This window comes from Microcebus murinus, chromosome 6 (genome assembly GCF_040939455.1).
Source record: "Microcebus murinus isolate Inina chromosome 6, M.murinus_Inina_mat1.0, whole genome shotgun sequence".
In the NCBI taxonomy this organism is placed as follows: Eukaryota; Metazoa; Chordata; class Mammalia; order Primates; family Cheirogaleidae; genus Microcebus; species Microcebus murinus.
The window spans coordinates 17,888,592-17,906,858 of record NC_134109.1 but is presented as its reverse complement, the minus strand read 5'-3'; the positions used below and the strand labels follow the sequence as shown (position 1 = coordinate 17,906,858).

General features: G+C 41.5%; 1 protein-coding gene across 2 annotated transcripts in view; it reads left to right on the top strand.

Moving 5' to 3' along the window:
* FLRT2 (fibronectin leucine rich transmembrane protein 2) overlaps nucleotides 1-17,989 on the top strand; it is an 88,832-nt gene extending 70,843 nt beyond the window's left edge. For both annotated transcript variants that reach the window (XM_012758468.2, XM_012758459.2), the window contains exon 2: nucleotides 13,687-17,989. In XM_012758468.2, the coding sequence (XP_012613922.1) occupies nucleotides 14,081-16,066 (1,986 nt within the window). In that variant the 5' untranslated portion in view covers nucleotides 13,687-14,080 and the 3' untranslated portion in view covers nucleotides 16,067-17,989. The remainder of the gene's footprint in view (nucleotides 1-13,686) is intronic.
* Nucleotides 17,990-18,267: the final 278 nt, after the last annotated feature.

The following is an 18,267-nucleotide window of genomic DNA, read 5'->3' as shown; positions in this document are numbered from 1 at the left end:
TTTCATTATCCTTCCCCCTATAGGCATAGGAGGTTGTTTAGAGATTTTTTCCCTGAAGATCCTCTTCCCTCATGGCATTTTTAAATACCACAGCTGTACTGTATATCTGTATATGTACTTTGGCCATTTGGAGAGCCATAAACCATCATCATACGTAAGGTTTATTCCTCCTGTCCCCAAGAAGCAACATTTATCCCTTTGGGGACGATACTGCACTCACTGAGAGGCACTAGCGTATGATCTGTTGTGTTTCGGATGACTGTGTTCTCCCCCAGCCATAGGCATCCAGGCACCGTGTGAGAGAGATGTTGACTCTTCATAATGTGGGATTGAGCCAGTTGTGACCTGGGGGTATCATGATTCCTTCTCCCATGGATGTTTTGCTCCTGAAATAGACACTTAGGTGTGGGAGCTATTGATGCAGAGGGTACAGTAAAGGACTGAAGTGCATCGATGATTTTTAGAGCCTGAGAAAGCAGTTAGAGTCAGGCGATATTACTCTTCTTAATAACCACTTAGCAGCAGTTTTCATTGTTGTTAATGGACTGTCATTGAAGATATGAAGTCATTATTCATTGGCCAGAAAAGTACAGGGTGAGTGGATTCTTGGAACTGCTGAGGGCAGGGCCACAGCACCTGGGAAAAGAAAAGTTTTCAGCACCCAGGAGTATGCTCTTGGGGAGTCCTGGGAGCTGAAATTAGATTCAGTATGCCGTCCAGAAGGATGACTTGCCCTCAGTGGACAAACAGGTTTGCTTTGCAGTCTTGCTGGATACAAGTGAGGTGTTTCTTAATCACCTCGTGTTAAAATTAGTTGTGGCATGCCTTTCTTATGTGTTAGGTATTTTACATACTTTTCACTGTATTAGGAACTCAAATGTATCTCTGTATTAGTCAGCTCAGATTGCCATAACAAAGTACCACAGACTGGGTGATTTGAATGAACACCAGGGATGTACTTTCTCACAGTTCTGGAGGCTGGAAGTCCAAGGTCAAAATGTCAGCAGGGTTGGTTTCTTCTGAGTCTTCTCTCCTTGGATTGTAGGTGATGGTCTTCTCTGTGTGTGTCTGTGTCCTAATCTCTTTTTACCAGGACACTACTCAGATTGGATTTAGCCCCACCCTAAGGAACTCATTTTACATTAATTACTTCCTTAAAGACTCTGTCTCCAAATACAGTCAAAGGCTGAGGTACTTGGGGTTAGGGCTTCAATATATGAATTTTGTGGGGACACAGTTCAGTCCATAACAGGCCACTACCTGTCATGCAGTGGTCATCTGATAAATGTTTATTGCATAAATAATAAATGGAAGGATGGATGGATTTTTATTTAATCTGTGGATTTAGCAATTCTAGCAATATTTATGAGTTGAATGAAAGTAATAATCATACTGTTTCTTAAAGTTTTTGTGTTTCTTCCAACCCTAAAGATATGCTTAAAGCATAACATTCCTCTGTGAGGTTTCTGTTTTTTCAGGAACTTAGCAAAATTGCTTTGTGTATGGAGGTGGGTCCCCTCATCCTATCAGAGCCATCCCCCTCAGCAGGCCTGCCCCAGAGTCTGCAGGGCCCTGAGCGAGAATACAGAGAGGGGCCCACTAGAGATCCTATTAACAAATTGTTTTAAAATTATGTGCCGTTCTCCTATTGCGACCCATCTGCCTTTCAGAATGTCCTGGAAGGCCAGGCAGGTTTGACTTTAGAATTCTCAAACTTGACCAAGTTCTGAACAAAAAGTGGGAATGCAGGGAGAACTGGTCCCCTGGTCTCTTTCTTTCCCACTGGGGTTCTGTCTGACCTCCAAAGAGCTTTTCACACACACCCAGCTCTGCAGTCCCCATCCCCCATCTAAGCAAGGTTTGAGGTGTCATAAGCTTAGGAGGACAGACCCAGCGGAGAGGTCCACCAAGGCCCTGGCAGAAAGCTTGGGCCAGGAAATTCGGGAACTGGGTACCCAGGATGTGGCACTACAGGCTTTGGACAGTCTCACCTCCTTGACCCTGTGCATTTCTTGTGCCCGTAGGAGAGGTGTGGGCTGCGGGTCTAAGGACGGTACTGTGGTCAGTTGCAGCTTTTTCAGGAACTATCACTAGTTTTGAGATCATTGCCACTTGCTAAATTCCCTGTAGAATGGTCTAGAGAGTTAGGGAGAAAGAACATTCTGAGAAAACACCAGGGTCAGAGCTTAGCCACATCCAGAGGTAGTTAATAGAGGTGGCTGTTGCACTGGGAATTTGTTCATTAAGTCCTGACCCTAAATACCTACAGTTTTTGCAACCGTGAGTCCCGCAGAAGACCAAGCAACCCCTTGGGTGGAGACTTCGTTCTAGAAACGTGTGAGCAGGCAGGTTTCACATAGAAGCACAGTGTGAGTGGCTTCTGCACCCCTTGCATGGGGCCTGTCCCCATCTGCGGTGAGCTGGAGGAGAAACCTAGCACCTTGTGCACAGGTGGGGCTGCCCAGCCTCTCATGAACGATGCAGTTCAGGCAGCCTTCAAGAAACGTGTCAAACCCTGTATTACCCTAGTAACTTTTTAAATCACTAGAGCCACTAAAAAAGCCCTTTTTCAAATTATCCGAGGTGGTTTGCCAGGCTATGCACAGAGCTTCAGAAGAAAGAAAAAAGCCAATGGTTTTCTTCACCACATAGAATAATTTATAGGCAGGACCAATTTACTTGCCAGGGAACAGCAGGTGGCCTGTGCCTTCCTCAGTGGAAGGGACATTATGCTAAGCAGGGTGGCAGGCTTCAATGCTCATGATAGAAGGCAAGAGACCCTTCTAATTAAGGACATGGCTGTCTTTACCCAGCATGGGTACCTCACTTTCTCATCAGAGTCCTTGTTTAGTCAAAGCTCTGTATTTCTTTTATTTATTTATTATTTATACTTCATCTCTTTCCAAAGAGAATTTGAGATGGCTGGGGGGGGAGGGGGAATGCGTCAGGGTGTTTGGGAGACTCCCTGAAAGGGGACATTTGAAGAGAGATTTCTAACAGGAGAAGTTTGGAGCTGACTTTTCCTCTCTAAGATCTTGTTCTTGATAAAATGTCCTGTTCTACTTCATCATTACTTCATGAGAACTTCCCTCAGCTCTTTGCAGCACAGATCCAGATAGCGTCTTTGATCTTCCCCTTCTCTCACCGACTGTTGCCTGCGGGCTTTCCATTGCCCTGGGAATAAAATTCAAATGGCTCAACAAAGCTGCAAGGCTTTGCCTGTCCTAGGGCAACAGAACTCTTGGCCCTGTTTCTGAATTCCCCTGTCCCCACTCCTCAGAAATGTGTCCCGGACACATTGGTCTTTCTGTTCCTGAGAGGGCAGACTCTCTCTTCATCGTACCTTTGTGCCTGTTCTTACTTAGGCGTCGACTGTATTACCTTCTCTTTCCCAACAGTCCATCCTTCTGCACCCTGGATCCCCCATCTTTAACAGCGCCTCACTCTCTGGGAATCCCGTTCTCCAAGGCTGCCATATTTAAACCCACTCTGCAACTCCTCATTATTCCCCATGACGCTTCTTTATTTCCGTCTTGACGTTGCCCACGGTTGTACCATTTCAAATCTCAAATTTGTAATTTCTCTTGATTTTACTTTCTGTCTTGCCTACTTAACACATGACTATAGGGACTTTGTCTGTCTTGTTCACTTTTGTGTCACACGGCCCTCAAACCGAATCAGGCACACTATAGCAGCCAGTCAACAAGGGTCCGACGAAGGAGAGTTTGAGAAAGACTAGCTTTAAGAAAAGGTCTGATCCATTCCACTTGATTTGGAATGTTTGCCCAAAACATGTGCATCGCTGGAGAGAGCAGCGTACTAATCGAAAGGAATTGGTTTTTAAATAAAATTGTAAGCATCAGAGAACCATCGAGATCATGTTTTTGAGAAAACGAAGGCCCATGGGAAACCACAGCACACGACGTTGTTGCCCAACCATGTGTCTTTTTCCTTGTTCGGTCTCAGACAGCAGACGTGTTTTGGAGATGGAATACTTTACAAGATAAAACTTTATAGACCATGTACAATACTCCCAAGGACCAGGGCCTGTATTCGCTTCAGTGTGGGAGTATACCTAAGGAAGGAATGAGTAACTCAATCATACTTCAAGCACAGGATGCTCTCCTTATCACTCTCACTGTTTTAAATCCTCCTCCTCTTCTTCTTCTTCCTTTTTTTGGGGGGGGGAGGGGGAGAAGAATCTCACTGGGTTCCCCAGGCTGGAGTGCATTGGTGCAGTCATACCTCACTTACCACAGCTGTGAAACTCCTGGACTCAAGTGATCCTCCTGCCTCAGCCTCCTGATAAGCTGGGACTGTCCATAGGCACACACCACCATGTCCAGCTGACTTTTGTATTTTTTGCAGAGACAAGAGTCTCACTATGTTACCCAGGCTGGTCTTGAACTGCAGGCCTTAAGTGATCCTCTGGTCTTGGCCTCCCAAAGTGCCAGGCCTTAAATCTTCTTTATCGTCCCAAACTTCACAGAACTCTCTTAAGGTTGAGTTTTATTTTTTTCTGGATAAACATCAAGTGTTTGAGACAAAAATGAAAAGTCAGTTAAAACTATCTTCTCAAGTGAAGTACACGTGTGTGTGTGTGTGTGTGTGTGTGTGTGTGTGTGTGTGTGTGTATGTGTGTGTGTGTTTTGTTGGGACCACCTTTCAGCTGTGTGGCCTCCCTCTGGTGGCCGTTATGTGTATTTGTACCTGGCTGGTATAGACTAAGTCAGACTATAGCTTGCTTTCCTTAAATAAAAAAAGTCAAAAGTCATCATCTGCTCCTGAGGGTTTTTTTTATTTTTATTTTTATTTTTATTTTTATTTTTATTATTAGTGGGAGTTCTTTTATTCTTAAACAAAGAATTAAGTAGTTAAAATTAATTGGCACCATGTACTTAAGAAAATACAAGCTTTTTGCCTTTGGGGTAAAGTTTAAAAGCTATAATATTCCTCAATGAAAGCAGAGCTCTGATTGTGTATAAACCAATAAAAGGATCTATTTGTATGTTTAAATTCCTCTGTGTTTGGAGAACATATCTTAAAATTCATTCAAACGAGAAAGGCCACCAGTACAGATTTTTTTAAAAGATGTTTTTTTAAAATCTACTGTGTGTATTTTAAATATTTTCCTTTGACTTATTCCTTATGTGTACTGTGTAGCTAAACTAGATATATTACCATCTGGAGTTTTTCTCAAGCTTTGGAAATGACTTAATTTGATCTTAACCCATAATATCTGGTCATATTCCATGGGGGGGGGGATGTCTTTGAGAGAAGAGGATCAAAGATAAGAAATAATAATTTTCTTATGTCATACCCTCTTGTTCCCCAAATGCAGAATTAGTCCCCTGAACGTAGCCTGACAACACAGCATGGCAGGCGTTCTGAAGATGAGAAGGCAAGTTGTAAAAACCTATTTATTCAGTGAGGACATTTTATACCATTTACACTCAGAGCTATTCCTATGATACCAAAATAGGCTTAAGCAATGAATTTTTCATTTTTTTAGACTCAAAACCAGACAGCTCACCTGGAAATATACACTATGTAATTTTATTTCATGCATCTAATCAATATTGCCAACTGAAATCTGTATTTTCCTTGTGAAGGAGACATGAGATTGTCTGTTTTATTATGTGTATTACATATGTAATACAATACTTTGGTGGGGAAGTAGGCCATGTTTATATTTTTGGATCAGTTTATTTTTATTATATGCTTTTTTATAGCTTTCAAAGATACTGGCCTATTTTATGTTGATTCTAACTGTGGAATGGCAAACTAGTAAGCAATTAAAGTTCGGCGGAGCTGTTACATTGAATTTATATAAATATTTAGAAGCTATTAATAGTATATGAGCATAAATACATATTTTTTGTGTGTGATAGACCACAAACACTTACCTGATTTCAGGTCACAAGCATTGCAGAACTGAACTGTTAGGTATGGAAATACTTCTCATCAAACCAAGTTTGTAATAATAGTTCAGCCGACCCCATTTCAGCAGTACTATAGGTCAGTAAGATTCTAGAATTTGGTGATATTTTGTAAAACAAGTATAGAGCAGTAGGAGTTGCAATTATTTTCTAGTTGCATGTTCTGTGCCTTTTATGAAGGTCAACTAGTTTCTTTATGTTTAGGAACTATTCATCCATCTCTGTATCTATCCTTCAATCTCTCCGGATAGGTTAGGGGAGCTTAAAATCCTTGAAAGCTGTTCTGAAATATTATCTCAGTGATTCCTTATGGGACCTCAGATTGAAGATGTCGAAGAGTTTTTACAGACTGCCTTTTCAAACAAAGTAATCATCTGAAGGTCGTCCTTTGATTCGTTCATTTATTGTACAAACAGTTCTTGAATGCTTGCCACGTGCTGCTGTAGGCTTTGGGGAAATAACGGTGAGCAAAAGCAGACCGGACTCTGTCTGCCTGGAGCTTACAGGGAGGCAGGACAGAGGTGAGGAGCAAGGTTCTGCAGCCCATGCCTGGGTTCAAGACCCAGCTCTGTCACTTGTTCACTGACCGACTTAATAAATGTCTCCATACGGACACAGGGTTGATGGGATGATGGTAGATATATGTGTGTGTGTGTATCACCAAAGTAAAGAACTATGATCAGTGAATGAAGGAGGAAGGTTAGATTCAACACAGGCAATTCTCTACCAAATTAGGGACAAATGCTTCCTAGCACAGGAGGTTTTGTTATTGCATAAAGCTAAGGATAGGAATGACCAATGTAATGAGTGTGCTTTCCACATGTAAGATAATAGTCAGAGTGATTTCTCAGCCTTCCAACAACCATGAGAAATTAATACTATTATTCTCTCCATTTTACCTGAGTTAACTGGGGCACAGAAGGTGACATTACTAGTAAGTGGAAAAGCTGTTCAGGTATCTGTCTCCAGAGCCCACCCCTTGTACATTACACTTTCTCTACCTCTCTCACACCAGTTTATGGAGTGCCTGATTGGGACTCGTAGTCACTTTACATGATTTCTGTTTAATCTTCCCAACAATTCCATAAGCACAGCTGATTATCCTCTGGTGAAAAGGTGAGGCTCAGAGAGGTTAAGTCAGGTGCTCATCATGCTGTGAGTGAGTAGATAAGTGGAGATCAAAACTAAATTCTGACTGACTCCAAACTGCCTGCTCTTTTCACAACATCAAGCCAACTCTCACATATTTGCTTGATCTAGAAGAGAGAAGGACCAGTTGTCTCAGTTCCCTGAAAACAGTTCCTGATGGGGAGCGGACCCCTAACGTGGCTGGGTATCAGACCTACCTGGGCAAAGCTGAGGAAAGGCACAAGCCCAGCCTCCTTCGCAGACCTGTCGAACCAGAACCTGCATGGGTGGAACCCAGAAACTCATTTTTCACCACCATTCCCTGGTGACTTGGGGTTGGGTAATCATTGTACAAAGAGATGGCGGGGAAAAGTTCTTACCAAAGGGAAGAATCTAAGAAATCAGTTCTTTTCCATGACACAGGAAATGTTTGGGATCTGTTTGAGCAAATGAATGAATGTCATGAATGAACTGACATACCTCCCTTTGAAATGGATTGAAAGTATATAGATATGAGCTATAGGAGGTCCATCTTTTATGGACCATATAATTTTATCTTTTATTAGCATTCTCTCAATTCTTTTCCCCCTCTGAAATTCCGCTCTACAAGCTTCCCTTCACTACTGGGAACCAAATGCCAAGCCAGTTGCTATCAGGAATTGTTTTCAAGGCATCAAGACAGCTGGCCATTCTGTCTTCTGGAATAAACCAACATGCAGGTGGCGATTGATGTGGAAAGAGGCCACCATCATGCAGTCCAAGATTTTATTTTATTTTTTTTTTTTATTTTTTTTTTTTATGGACAAGTTTGGTGGCAAAACAGTCCAAGATTTTAAAGGGACCAGGAGACGATCCGTGGGAGCTCCCTAGTGGATTGAGAGAGGCATACGGTAGTAGTGTATATGTCCTCAAAGTTTATGCATTTGACTTTATAATGTCAGTTTTTTTGTTCCGAACTTATCCCTGTTATTGAAAATCATGTGAGAATAACTCTCTTTAAATGTGTTGGAGTATTTTCTGTTTGCCAAGAGAATAGCTTGTTTTTTTTTTTTCTTTTCTTTTTTTGGTTTGATTTTAATGTTTTCAATCCTACACTGACCAGAGCCAGGAAATTGTCAACTATTTAAGTGTTTCCTTTCTTTCTTCCCCTTCTTCCCTCTTTCCTTCTTTCTATCTTCCCTTCTTTCTTTCTCTTTGTCTTAGTGAAGAAAAAATATTCATCTAGTGAGAAACTTCAAGGGGCTTGGTTGAGGTTCAGTGAATGAGATAGAAAAATGATTTCAAGTTAGAAGCTAACTAGTGTTGAATTTTCCCCAAATTCCTTTGCTAATCCCCACATCTTGGCCAGCTAACTATAGAACTCTCCCAGTCATTGTGCAAACAGTATTTATAACCTATCTTCAGGGATGTGGAAATGTGCACAGATCTATAAACTGCTTTAGTGTTTCCAGATTGTAACAAAGACATTTGTAGTATAGTCAGGCCTATGGATTCTGCAGGTGCACGTGTCTGATTTTGAGCACAAATTCCTTAACTTCAGAAGCTCTAAGTCAGCTATGACCCCGGGAAACTTTGCTCGGAGAATCCCTCTTCAGTTTAGCTTCCTTATTTATATCACTTCACGCACTGTGCTGCCTTGTCACCATTCCGCTGGTTCTGCAACCATTAAGATTTTATTAGGTTTGTCATAGTGTCGTTATATTATGCAATTGCCAGTGCTTATTGACAATTCTTATTTTCTGTACTATGATTTTTATAGTCTGAGTTTATTAAGCACTCCTGGAATACAGCCTCCTGGAATTAATTAGAAAAATAAAAATAAAAAAAAACAAACAAAAAACTTCCACAGCACTAGGAGAGAAATGCTTTGCAGAAAGCTTTTACATGACTTACATACTTTGAGTCTCAGTTCCTATGAAAAGAGTTAAAGTAAAGTAGCCTGGAATAACTGCCGCTGTTACTGTCATCTTTAAGAGACTGGCAGGGCCAGGTTCTCGCTGTCCCCAAAGAGCATTTTTTGCATGTTGATTTACACTCAGGCTTTTGAAACTGTTATCTCCTTTAAATGAAAATTCCTGTTTTTTACCTAGCACCTCCCATTAAGCTATTCTTCATAATCTCTAGTTTCCTGGAGAGGAAACATATTCAACATAGTATTCAAACAAATAGGGAAGAAATTTAAAAAAAAACCAAAAACTTTTGCTCTCAATATTTTCAGTTCATCTGGTAAAGCAATGTTTTTATTCCCAACATTTTGCCTTATGCATGAAATACACCCGATGATTTTGAAACATGGGTTTGTTTATTATCTTCTAGCAGCATGACTACCTCCGTAAGAGGCAAAGAGCTGGGAGAAAGTTCTGTGTAGTCAGTGTTGTTCCTTCTCTCAGCTGAGCTGACTTCATCTTGCTTCACGTCACAAGAAGCAGCTTGGATCTGCGTGCAGAACTTCTGGACTCTTTTTCCTGGCGTGGGCCATCAGATCTTCACAGAGGCAATCTTTCCCCGGAAGCATTTTCCCTGATACTCCAAAGGCCAGGGTAGAGCCCTTTACATGGTACCCTAATTCCCTGCCTGCTCATTTCTCCCCCACCCCACCCCACCCCACCCTGCCCACTAAACTTGAATTCTCATGAGGTCAAAACCCACATCAGCTCTGCACACAGCTCTGACCTCGTACCCAATAAATATTGGTTGAATGAATGAATAAAAAGCTTATTACATTTTCATGCTTTTTTGGTATCCATGACAAGAAGCCTTTTTTTAGTTCTACTTATTAGAAACTTATCTTTAATTTCCTCTAAAAAATTATGGTAATAATGCCAACCTTGTATGGCACTCATAAGTGGGTACAGATCAGCCATTCTCAACCGGGAGTGATTTTGTTACCCCAGGGGACATATATATGGCAGTGTTGGGGGACATTTAGGATGCAGCCCTACAACGAACAGTTATCTGGCACAAAATGTCAGTAGGGCCAGGTCGTTGAGAAACTCTAGGACAGGTGAAAGTATGTAGAACTTGGTAGGTTAAAAGTGATTCTATTCTGTTCTACATATTGCAGTTCACCTCTTTGGCTATCATTAATAATAATTACATAGAAAATAATAGTTTATATTTATTATGTTCTTGCCATGTTCAGGCACCTTATAAGCTTTTCATAAATATTATTTTATTTAATCCTTTCAACAGTGCTGTGAATTAGAAACTATTATTATCCTCATTTTTCAAAGGAGGAGACTAAGCCTTGAAAGGAAGTAGGATGAGAATACAGGGCCTGAGTTTTTTGACCATTATATTATCTCGCTTTCTGTATAAGTGTGGTCTCCAGCTTAACATCTAAGCGGATCTCTGCCCTCCGTGTTCGGTAGGAACCACAGCTGAAACTACAAAGGGAATTTAAATTTAAAAATTTAAATAACATCATTATGGCATAGGTGTTTGTAATTTTATACTTCTACTAATTTGAACAAAGATACAGTATGATGACTGACGGGCACAGGTTTTTGTTGATCCAGGGATCCAAACAAATCTGCTGTATGCTGTTATTCTGTGGGAGTCCCAAGAAGCTCATAGAAAGCTCTGAGAGTTTATTTTCATTCAAAATTGAACTTGTCATAGCCGATCAACACATTGTGATCTAGATGAGTCTTTTCTTCTATTAAGGTGTATGAACAGTGACAGTTTGCCCTGTGTAATCTTATTAGGAGCTTTCTCCAGGATCACATCATCTTCTTACATAATTATAAAAGAACCACTCATGAGTAAAATATGCCTGCAAGAGAGCAAGACGGGGACAGAGGGTTGATGGGGCCTGTTCTCTCCTTACTGAGGACACAGTTCAGGCAAGTGGAAAATTTACAATTTGGATGCATAATAATAGTTTCTAGGTCCATCCCTGAGTACTGGTTAACTCCCAATGATAATGTCCTTGAGGCTGTTAGCTGATGAACTTTGAGTAATGCCTGTCATCCTAGAGGATTGCTTTGTTCCATAGGTCCTAAAAACTTGGCTTGGAGGGACAATTTAGAAGCCTCTATTCTTTTTAGGTAGGAACTTAGAGACCCTCAGGCTGCTGTTTTTCTCACTTAGGACATTCTGCTCATTGTGTGCTACTATCACACTTTGAAGATTACAGTGAAATACTAAGAAACATATTAGATTCTATTCTTAAGTGTCACTTTTCTGCCTCTTCTGAAGAGTAATGCTAATAGCACCAAATGGTTTTTTTTTTGTTCTTAAACAGTTTATAAAAGTGAGCTCCTCTGATTGCAAATAACTGTGCATTTGTATCCAGATAAACACTTTCCCTTTGAGGCCAAGTGACAGATATAGTCATTGCACTGCTCCTCAAAGAAGTAATTTACATATAAGATGTAATTTGAGACTATCTCCTGGGGACAAAAATGATTAGTATGCCTTAGGCCTTTACACTTCTCAAAAAGAGTCATGTGACATGCTCTTGCCTTTATTTTACATTTAGTAAATTAAGACATGAATGATGAAATAAGACGTCAGGGGTATTTAGGGCAGTACTTCCCAAACTTTAATGGGCAGTTTTTCCCACTCGAGGCTCTTGCTAACAAGCAGATTCCAGGCCTGGAGTGCTGTTCCTCCCACTTCCCAAGTCAGGATCATGGTGCTGGACTGAAGACCACACTTGAGTGGCAGGATATTAGGGAACATCAAGATGGCCTGAAACCTGAGGTAAGGCCGGTATCAAGCTGATGGCATTAAACTCATTTTTCCTATGCTTATACTTCATTGTATAAATGATTCTTTAAGCATATAGAGAGATTTCTTCCAGAGGGAATGACTCCCTTTCTGTGGCAAAACATGTATTTGCAAGGTTTTTTTAAATTACATAATCCTTGAATTTTAATAAGCATCATATCATAGCTCCCTGTTTTTTCCTGGAAAGAGATTCTCCCCCCACCGCCCCTTTTTTAAAGTTTCCTAAACAATAAATGATGAATTTTACTATTTCAGGTCATCAAAGTCATTTTTGTGTACATGATTTATAATCTTTTGAATTGTAGAACAAATTTACAATATCCTTGACACTTAAATAACATTTCCACTGGTATTTTTTTTCTTTTTAAATTATAATTCTAAAGATAGCTAAGGGAACAATTTCAGATAGTTCCTCTGTGCTTTTAGATATAAGCTGTTTCAATATCTGTGTATTGGTGAGAATTAAGAGACTCACGGCTTGCCGTGTCCTGTCATGTCCGCTTATTTTGTAGGGAAATCAAATCTGGCACCTTTCAATTAACTTCTTTACCTCTCTAATCTAAAAACAGATGGAATGCATTCTGGAACAAGAAGGCATGATTACTATCTGTGGATCGCCTTGATTTCCTCAACTGTGTCTTCTGTCATTTCAAAAGTTGCTAAAAGTCCTTCTTTTAGTGGGAAACAGGAAAGCACATACAGGAGGAAGGTGTTGTTGAAAAAACATGTATCCACAGTCATGATCTTGGCAGATCTTAAAGGAGATCACCATGGTGTACCTCCTTGGGACCTGGAGGCCCAAAAGGAGGGAACAAGTAGAAATGTGGCATGCACTGGAGAATGATGATTGTCCTTGGTGACTTGAGTATAAGCTATTTTGGAAGAAGATAAAGAGAAGGGAAGGCAAGAAGCGGGAAAGGAAAGAGGAGTCGTCTCTTTGCCTTAACACTTGCTTCTGTGCGTTACGTGTATGCTGCCTCATTGCAGATGGTCCGTAGGATGCATCTTTTTTATTTTGAATGATTTTTTTTAATGACATAGGAATGTACTCATGACATCCCATTAGGTAACAAAAAGAAAAATGATGATTCCAATTTTGTTAAATATATGCATAGAAAAAGGGAAGTAAATAAACTAATTTGATGCGTTATCTCTGGATGATAGGTAACATGAATAATCTTGATCACCTTTACACTGTATTCCTTACATCGCATTCTTTAAAGTTCTCCATTAAGCATGAATAAGCTTTTGCATCAGAGTTTTAAAAGGAAATGGCAACACCCACAGCTTTTTTATACCAGAGTATCCGAAAGATCATATACGATAAATGGTGTTGGAAATATAATGAACTACGAATAACTTTTTGATAAGGATGCATCTTTTTAAATGGCTTTATTAAGTCTTTATCTTGCATTTTTGACATGTATAATAACGGTATAGGGCTTCACATTTTTCCCTTCAGTTTTACTAGTTGCTCAGTCACTGTCTCAATCCTGAAACAAGACTGTGACCAGTAGGATTTGTAGGTGGTGATCATTAACTGATCTGTGGGTTCAGCAGCGTGCCTGTGGCTCTGAACCTGTTTGGATATGCAAATAGATATTTAAGAGACATGGTACTGACTGGGCTGTAAAACCCCACAATGTGGTTACTGATAGTGAGAGGTAACAGTATGGTTTCCTTTTCAGGATAAGATATTTTAATGATTTATTACACCTGTTCAACTGAATTAACTCTTACTTACAATACCCCTTAAGGCCAACCCCCCTCCCCACCTCTCCAAAGGTAGTCCCAAGCACATTGTTTTTGAAAGGCTTACAGTCATGTTGGCATTTCTTCCATTTCCACCTTACCTGACTGTTTCTCCTTTTCTTTCCTACAACAGATTGTGGATTGAGTTTACGCAAGAAATTCCTAGGCTAATCAAGGCTGGCCTGACCCACAAAAGAAGAAGGGAGTTCTGCCTGCCTGCCTGGGCTTGCTGAAACCGCTGATAACTTGGCATCACCCATTGCCTGTGTGGAAAGTTCTCCCTGTTGAATTTTTTTGCACATGGAGGACAACAGCAAAGAGGGCAACTCAGGCTGATAAGACCAGAGACAGCAGGAAGATTATTTTACCATACGCCCTCAGGACGTTTCTTCTAGCTGGAGTTCTAGACTTTGACAGGACCCTGTCCAGTCATTTTGATTTTGCTATCTGGTTGTTTTTTTTGTTGTTGTTGTTTTTTTAATTTTTCTTTTCCCCACCACATTGTATTTTATTTCTGTACTTCAGAAATGGGCCTACAGACCACAAAGTGGCCCGGCCATGGGGCTTTTTTCCTGAAGTCTTGGCTTATCATTTCCCTGGGGCTCTACTCACAAGTGTCAAAACTCCTGGCCTGCCCTACCGTGTGCCGCTGCGACAGGAACTTTGTCTACTGTAACGAGCGAAGCTTGACCTCAGTGCCTCTTGGGATCCCGGAGGGCGTAACCGTGCTCTACCTCCACAACAACCAAATTAATAATGCTGGATTTCCTGCGGAACTGCACAACGTACAGTCGGTGCACACCGTCTACCTTTATGGCAACCAACTGGATGAATTCCCCATGAACCTTCCCAAGAATGTCAGAGTTCTCCATTTGCAGGAAAACAATATTCAGACCATTTCACGGGCTGCTCTGGCCCAGCTCTTGAAGCTTGAAGAGCTCCACCTGGATGACAACTCTATATCCACAGTAGGGGTGGAGGATGGGGCCTTCCGGGAGGCTATTAGCCTCAAGTTGTTGTTTTTGTCTAAGAACCACCTGAGCAGTGTGCCTGTTGGCCTTCCTGTGGACTTGCAAGAGCTGAGAGTGGATGAGAACCGAATTGCTGTCATATCAGACATGGCCTTTCAGAATCTCACGAGCTTGGAGCGTCTGATTGTGGACGGGAACCTCCTGACCAACAAGGGCATTGCCGAGGGCACCTTCAGCCATCTCACCAAGCTCAAGGAATTTTCGATCGTACGTAATTCGCTCTCCCACCCTCCTCCTGATCTGCCAGGTACGCATCTGATCAGGCTGTATTTGCAGGACAACCAGATAAACCACATCCCTTTGACGGCCTTCTCCAATCTCCGAAAGCTGGAACGGCTGGATATATCCAACAACCAGCTGCGAATGCTGACTCAAGGGGTCTTTGATAATCTCTCCAACCTGAAGCAGCTCACCGCCCGGAATAACCCTTGGTTTTGTGACTGCAGTATTAAGTGGGTCACGGAATGGCTCAAATACATCCCTTCCTCTCTCAACGTGCGGGGTTTCATGTGCCAAGGTCCTGAACAAGTGCGAGGGATGGCTGTCAGGGAATTGAATATGAATCTTCTGTCGTGTCCCACCACAACCCCCGGCCTGCCTCTCTTCACCCCAGCCCCAAGTCCAGCTGCTCTGACCACCCAGCCTCCCACTCTCTCAGTCCCCAGCCCCAGCAGGAGCTATTCGCCTCCCAGTCCCACCACGTCCAAACTCCCCACGATCCCTGACTGGGGTGGCAGAGAAAGAGCGACCCCACCTATCTCCGAGCGGATCCAACTCTCTGTCCATTTTGTGAATGACACTTCCATTCAAGTGAGCTGGCTCTCTCTCTTCACCGTGACGGCCTACAAACTCACGTGGGTGAAAATGGGCCACAGCTTGGTGGGGGGCATTGTTCAGGAGCGCATCGTCAGCGGCGAGAAGCAGCATCTGAGCCTGGTGAATCTGGAGCCCAGGTCCACCTACCGGATCTGTCTAGTGCCGCTGGATGCTTTCAACTACCGCGCGGTGGAAGACACCGTTTGTTCCGAGGCCACCACGCACGCCTCCTACCTGAACAACGGCAGCAGCAACACGGCCTCCAGCCACGAGCAGACGACTTCCCACAGCGTGGGCTCCCCCTTCCTGTTGGCGGGCCTGATCGGGGGCGCGGTGATATTCGTGCTCGTGGTCCTGCTCAGCGTCTTTTGCTGGCACATGCACAAAAAGGGGCGCTACACCTCCCAGAAGTGGAAATACAACCGGGGCCGGCGGAAAGATGACTACTGCGAGGCAGGCACCAAGAAGGACAACTCCATCCTGGAGATGACGGAAACCAGTTTTCAGATCGTCTCCTTAAATAACGATCAGCTCCTTAAAGGAGATTTCAGACTGCAGCCCATTTACACCCCAAACGGGGGCATTAATTACACAGACTGCCATATCCCCAACAACATGCGATACTGCAACAGCAGTGTGCCAGACCTGGAGCACTGCCACACGTGACCGCCAGGGGTCCAGCGTGATGGAGGCGGATGATAGAAGACTCTCGAGATCACACACGTGTGTGCACCTAGAGACACGCGAATTACATTTGATAAATGTTGCGCAGATGCATTTGTGCATTTGAATACTCTGTAATTTATACGGTGTACTATATAATGGGATTTAAAAAAAAAGTGCTATCTTTTCTATTTCAAGTTAATTACAAACAGTTTTGTAACTCTTTGCTTTTTAAATCTTAAAAAAAAAAATAGTTGCTAAAGTACTGTACAGGGTTGTACAATGAGAACCCAACGCCAAGGCAAAAGAACAAGTGATTCTTCCTTATAATGCACATTAACCACTTTGCTGTTGAAGCTGTCAGAGTAAATTCCTGGTGGTCAGATGAAAGGGCAGATTAAAATGGACTCATCCGGGTAAGATGAGTAATAGGGGTGAAACGAGAAATGGCCTAGATATTTTCCTGCTATTTCTATACCTCCTTGGTCTGGTAGACAAGTGAAAAATTCTGTAAGAATGGAGGTAGTTACCCTGATTTTGACCCAGTGCAGGAAACACAGAAAGCATTGAGAAGAAGCCAGTTCTCGTGAGATAAGTTAACCCAATGTGACAGATTCAAGAAAATTGAGATAAGATTTGGAAAAAGACCTTAAAACCCAGGGGTTGGCTTTCTGACTGGGAACCTAAAAATCACCCTTCATGCTTCCCTGGCCCTATGTGGTAACAGGGCTAGAAACTTGAGTCTGATTTCAGTCATCTTCAGGGGCTGGTCTGATGTCCTAGCAAGAAACTCCCTTTGAAAGTGTTACTATTTAAATCATATGTCAGGTTGAATCACATTCAACAGAGATATATTCTAGAATACTTTTTTAGAAGAGGCTAATAAAATTAAAGGGAAGAATTATATTGAATGGAATTATTTTTGATAATGAGAATTATTTGGGTAGATTCACTGAGGCTATGTCAACATGATATTTAGACCAACAAGGGATCAGTGGTTAGAATATACTACAATGACTTATTTAAAAACCATTGATACTATTGAGACAAAAACAACTGATCAGTGGTTCTGTTCATCTGTATCAACTGACTTTGCTAATATCATGTTGAAATAGCTTGAATTAATACCTTTATCCCCTTGCAAATTCTTGTCTTCCAATCATCTCCCATATATTTTCATGATTAGTTGTTTATGCCACTTTTGTGTTTCCCCCTCTGCTCAGTATTTCCCAGAAAATTATGGATGCCATTCTTGGCTGCACAAAACATCCATATGTACTGACGAATTTAAAAACGCATACTAATTTTCACTGCTAATAATTCTGTAAGGACACACCAAAGCTCGCCAAAATAATGCATTTTTTTAAAGCAATATCTGGTTTCCACTTTGGACTGACTTTGATCTTGTTCCACTTTTGAAATTTTATTTGCTCCTTTTCAATTGTGGATGTTCCCCTACTTTGGGAATGGTAGAGGGATAATCAATCTTACAGTAGTAGGACAACCAATGAAAAATGAACAAGTTGGAGAGTGAAGGCTCCTACCCCTAATCCTTTCAGAGCAGAGGGCATAGGAAGAGAGGGAGGTCTGTGCTTAATTCTAGATATTTCTGAAGCAATGTTCCATCTTCAGAAAACATGCGTAATTTTAATCCATACCATCCCTTAGATATAGAAGGGCTATAGATCACATACATTATCTAAAACTCCTCCCTGGAAAATTCTTTTTGAAATCAAATTTAGACATTTCACTTTGTGCTGCCTAGTTCCTTTACCACTGGCCATTATTTTAGGCACCCATGAAATAATTGTCACAATCATCTTTCTCTTTCTCTCTTCCTCTCTCTCTCTCTCTAAGCAAAATAAAACTGTGATGTGTCTTTTTTGTAAAAGTTTAGGTATAAAATGCTATGCAACTTTTTCTTTATAGTAAGAGCTTTATTTTCTTTAATGATATTCCCCAACTTATATGTTTTAGTCTCCCTTGTCCCTCAGAATAAGCAGAAAATGTAACTGAAGCTATAATGTTGTAGACACAAGAATTGAATTTAGCTATGAATTAATTTCAATTAATTCTAAAGTGACTCTGGTTTCCATTTTAGTCTATTAGCTGGAGGGTTTTGGCTGTTGTTCTTTTAAAGCTAGGTCCAAGCAGGGAAGGGCAAGAATAGTCTAAAGGTGATGAGTATAGCAGTAAGTAAGCCA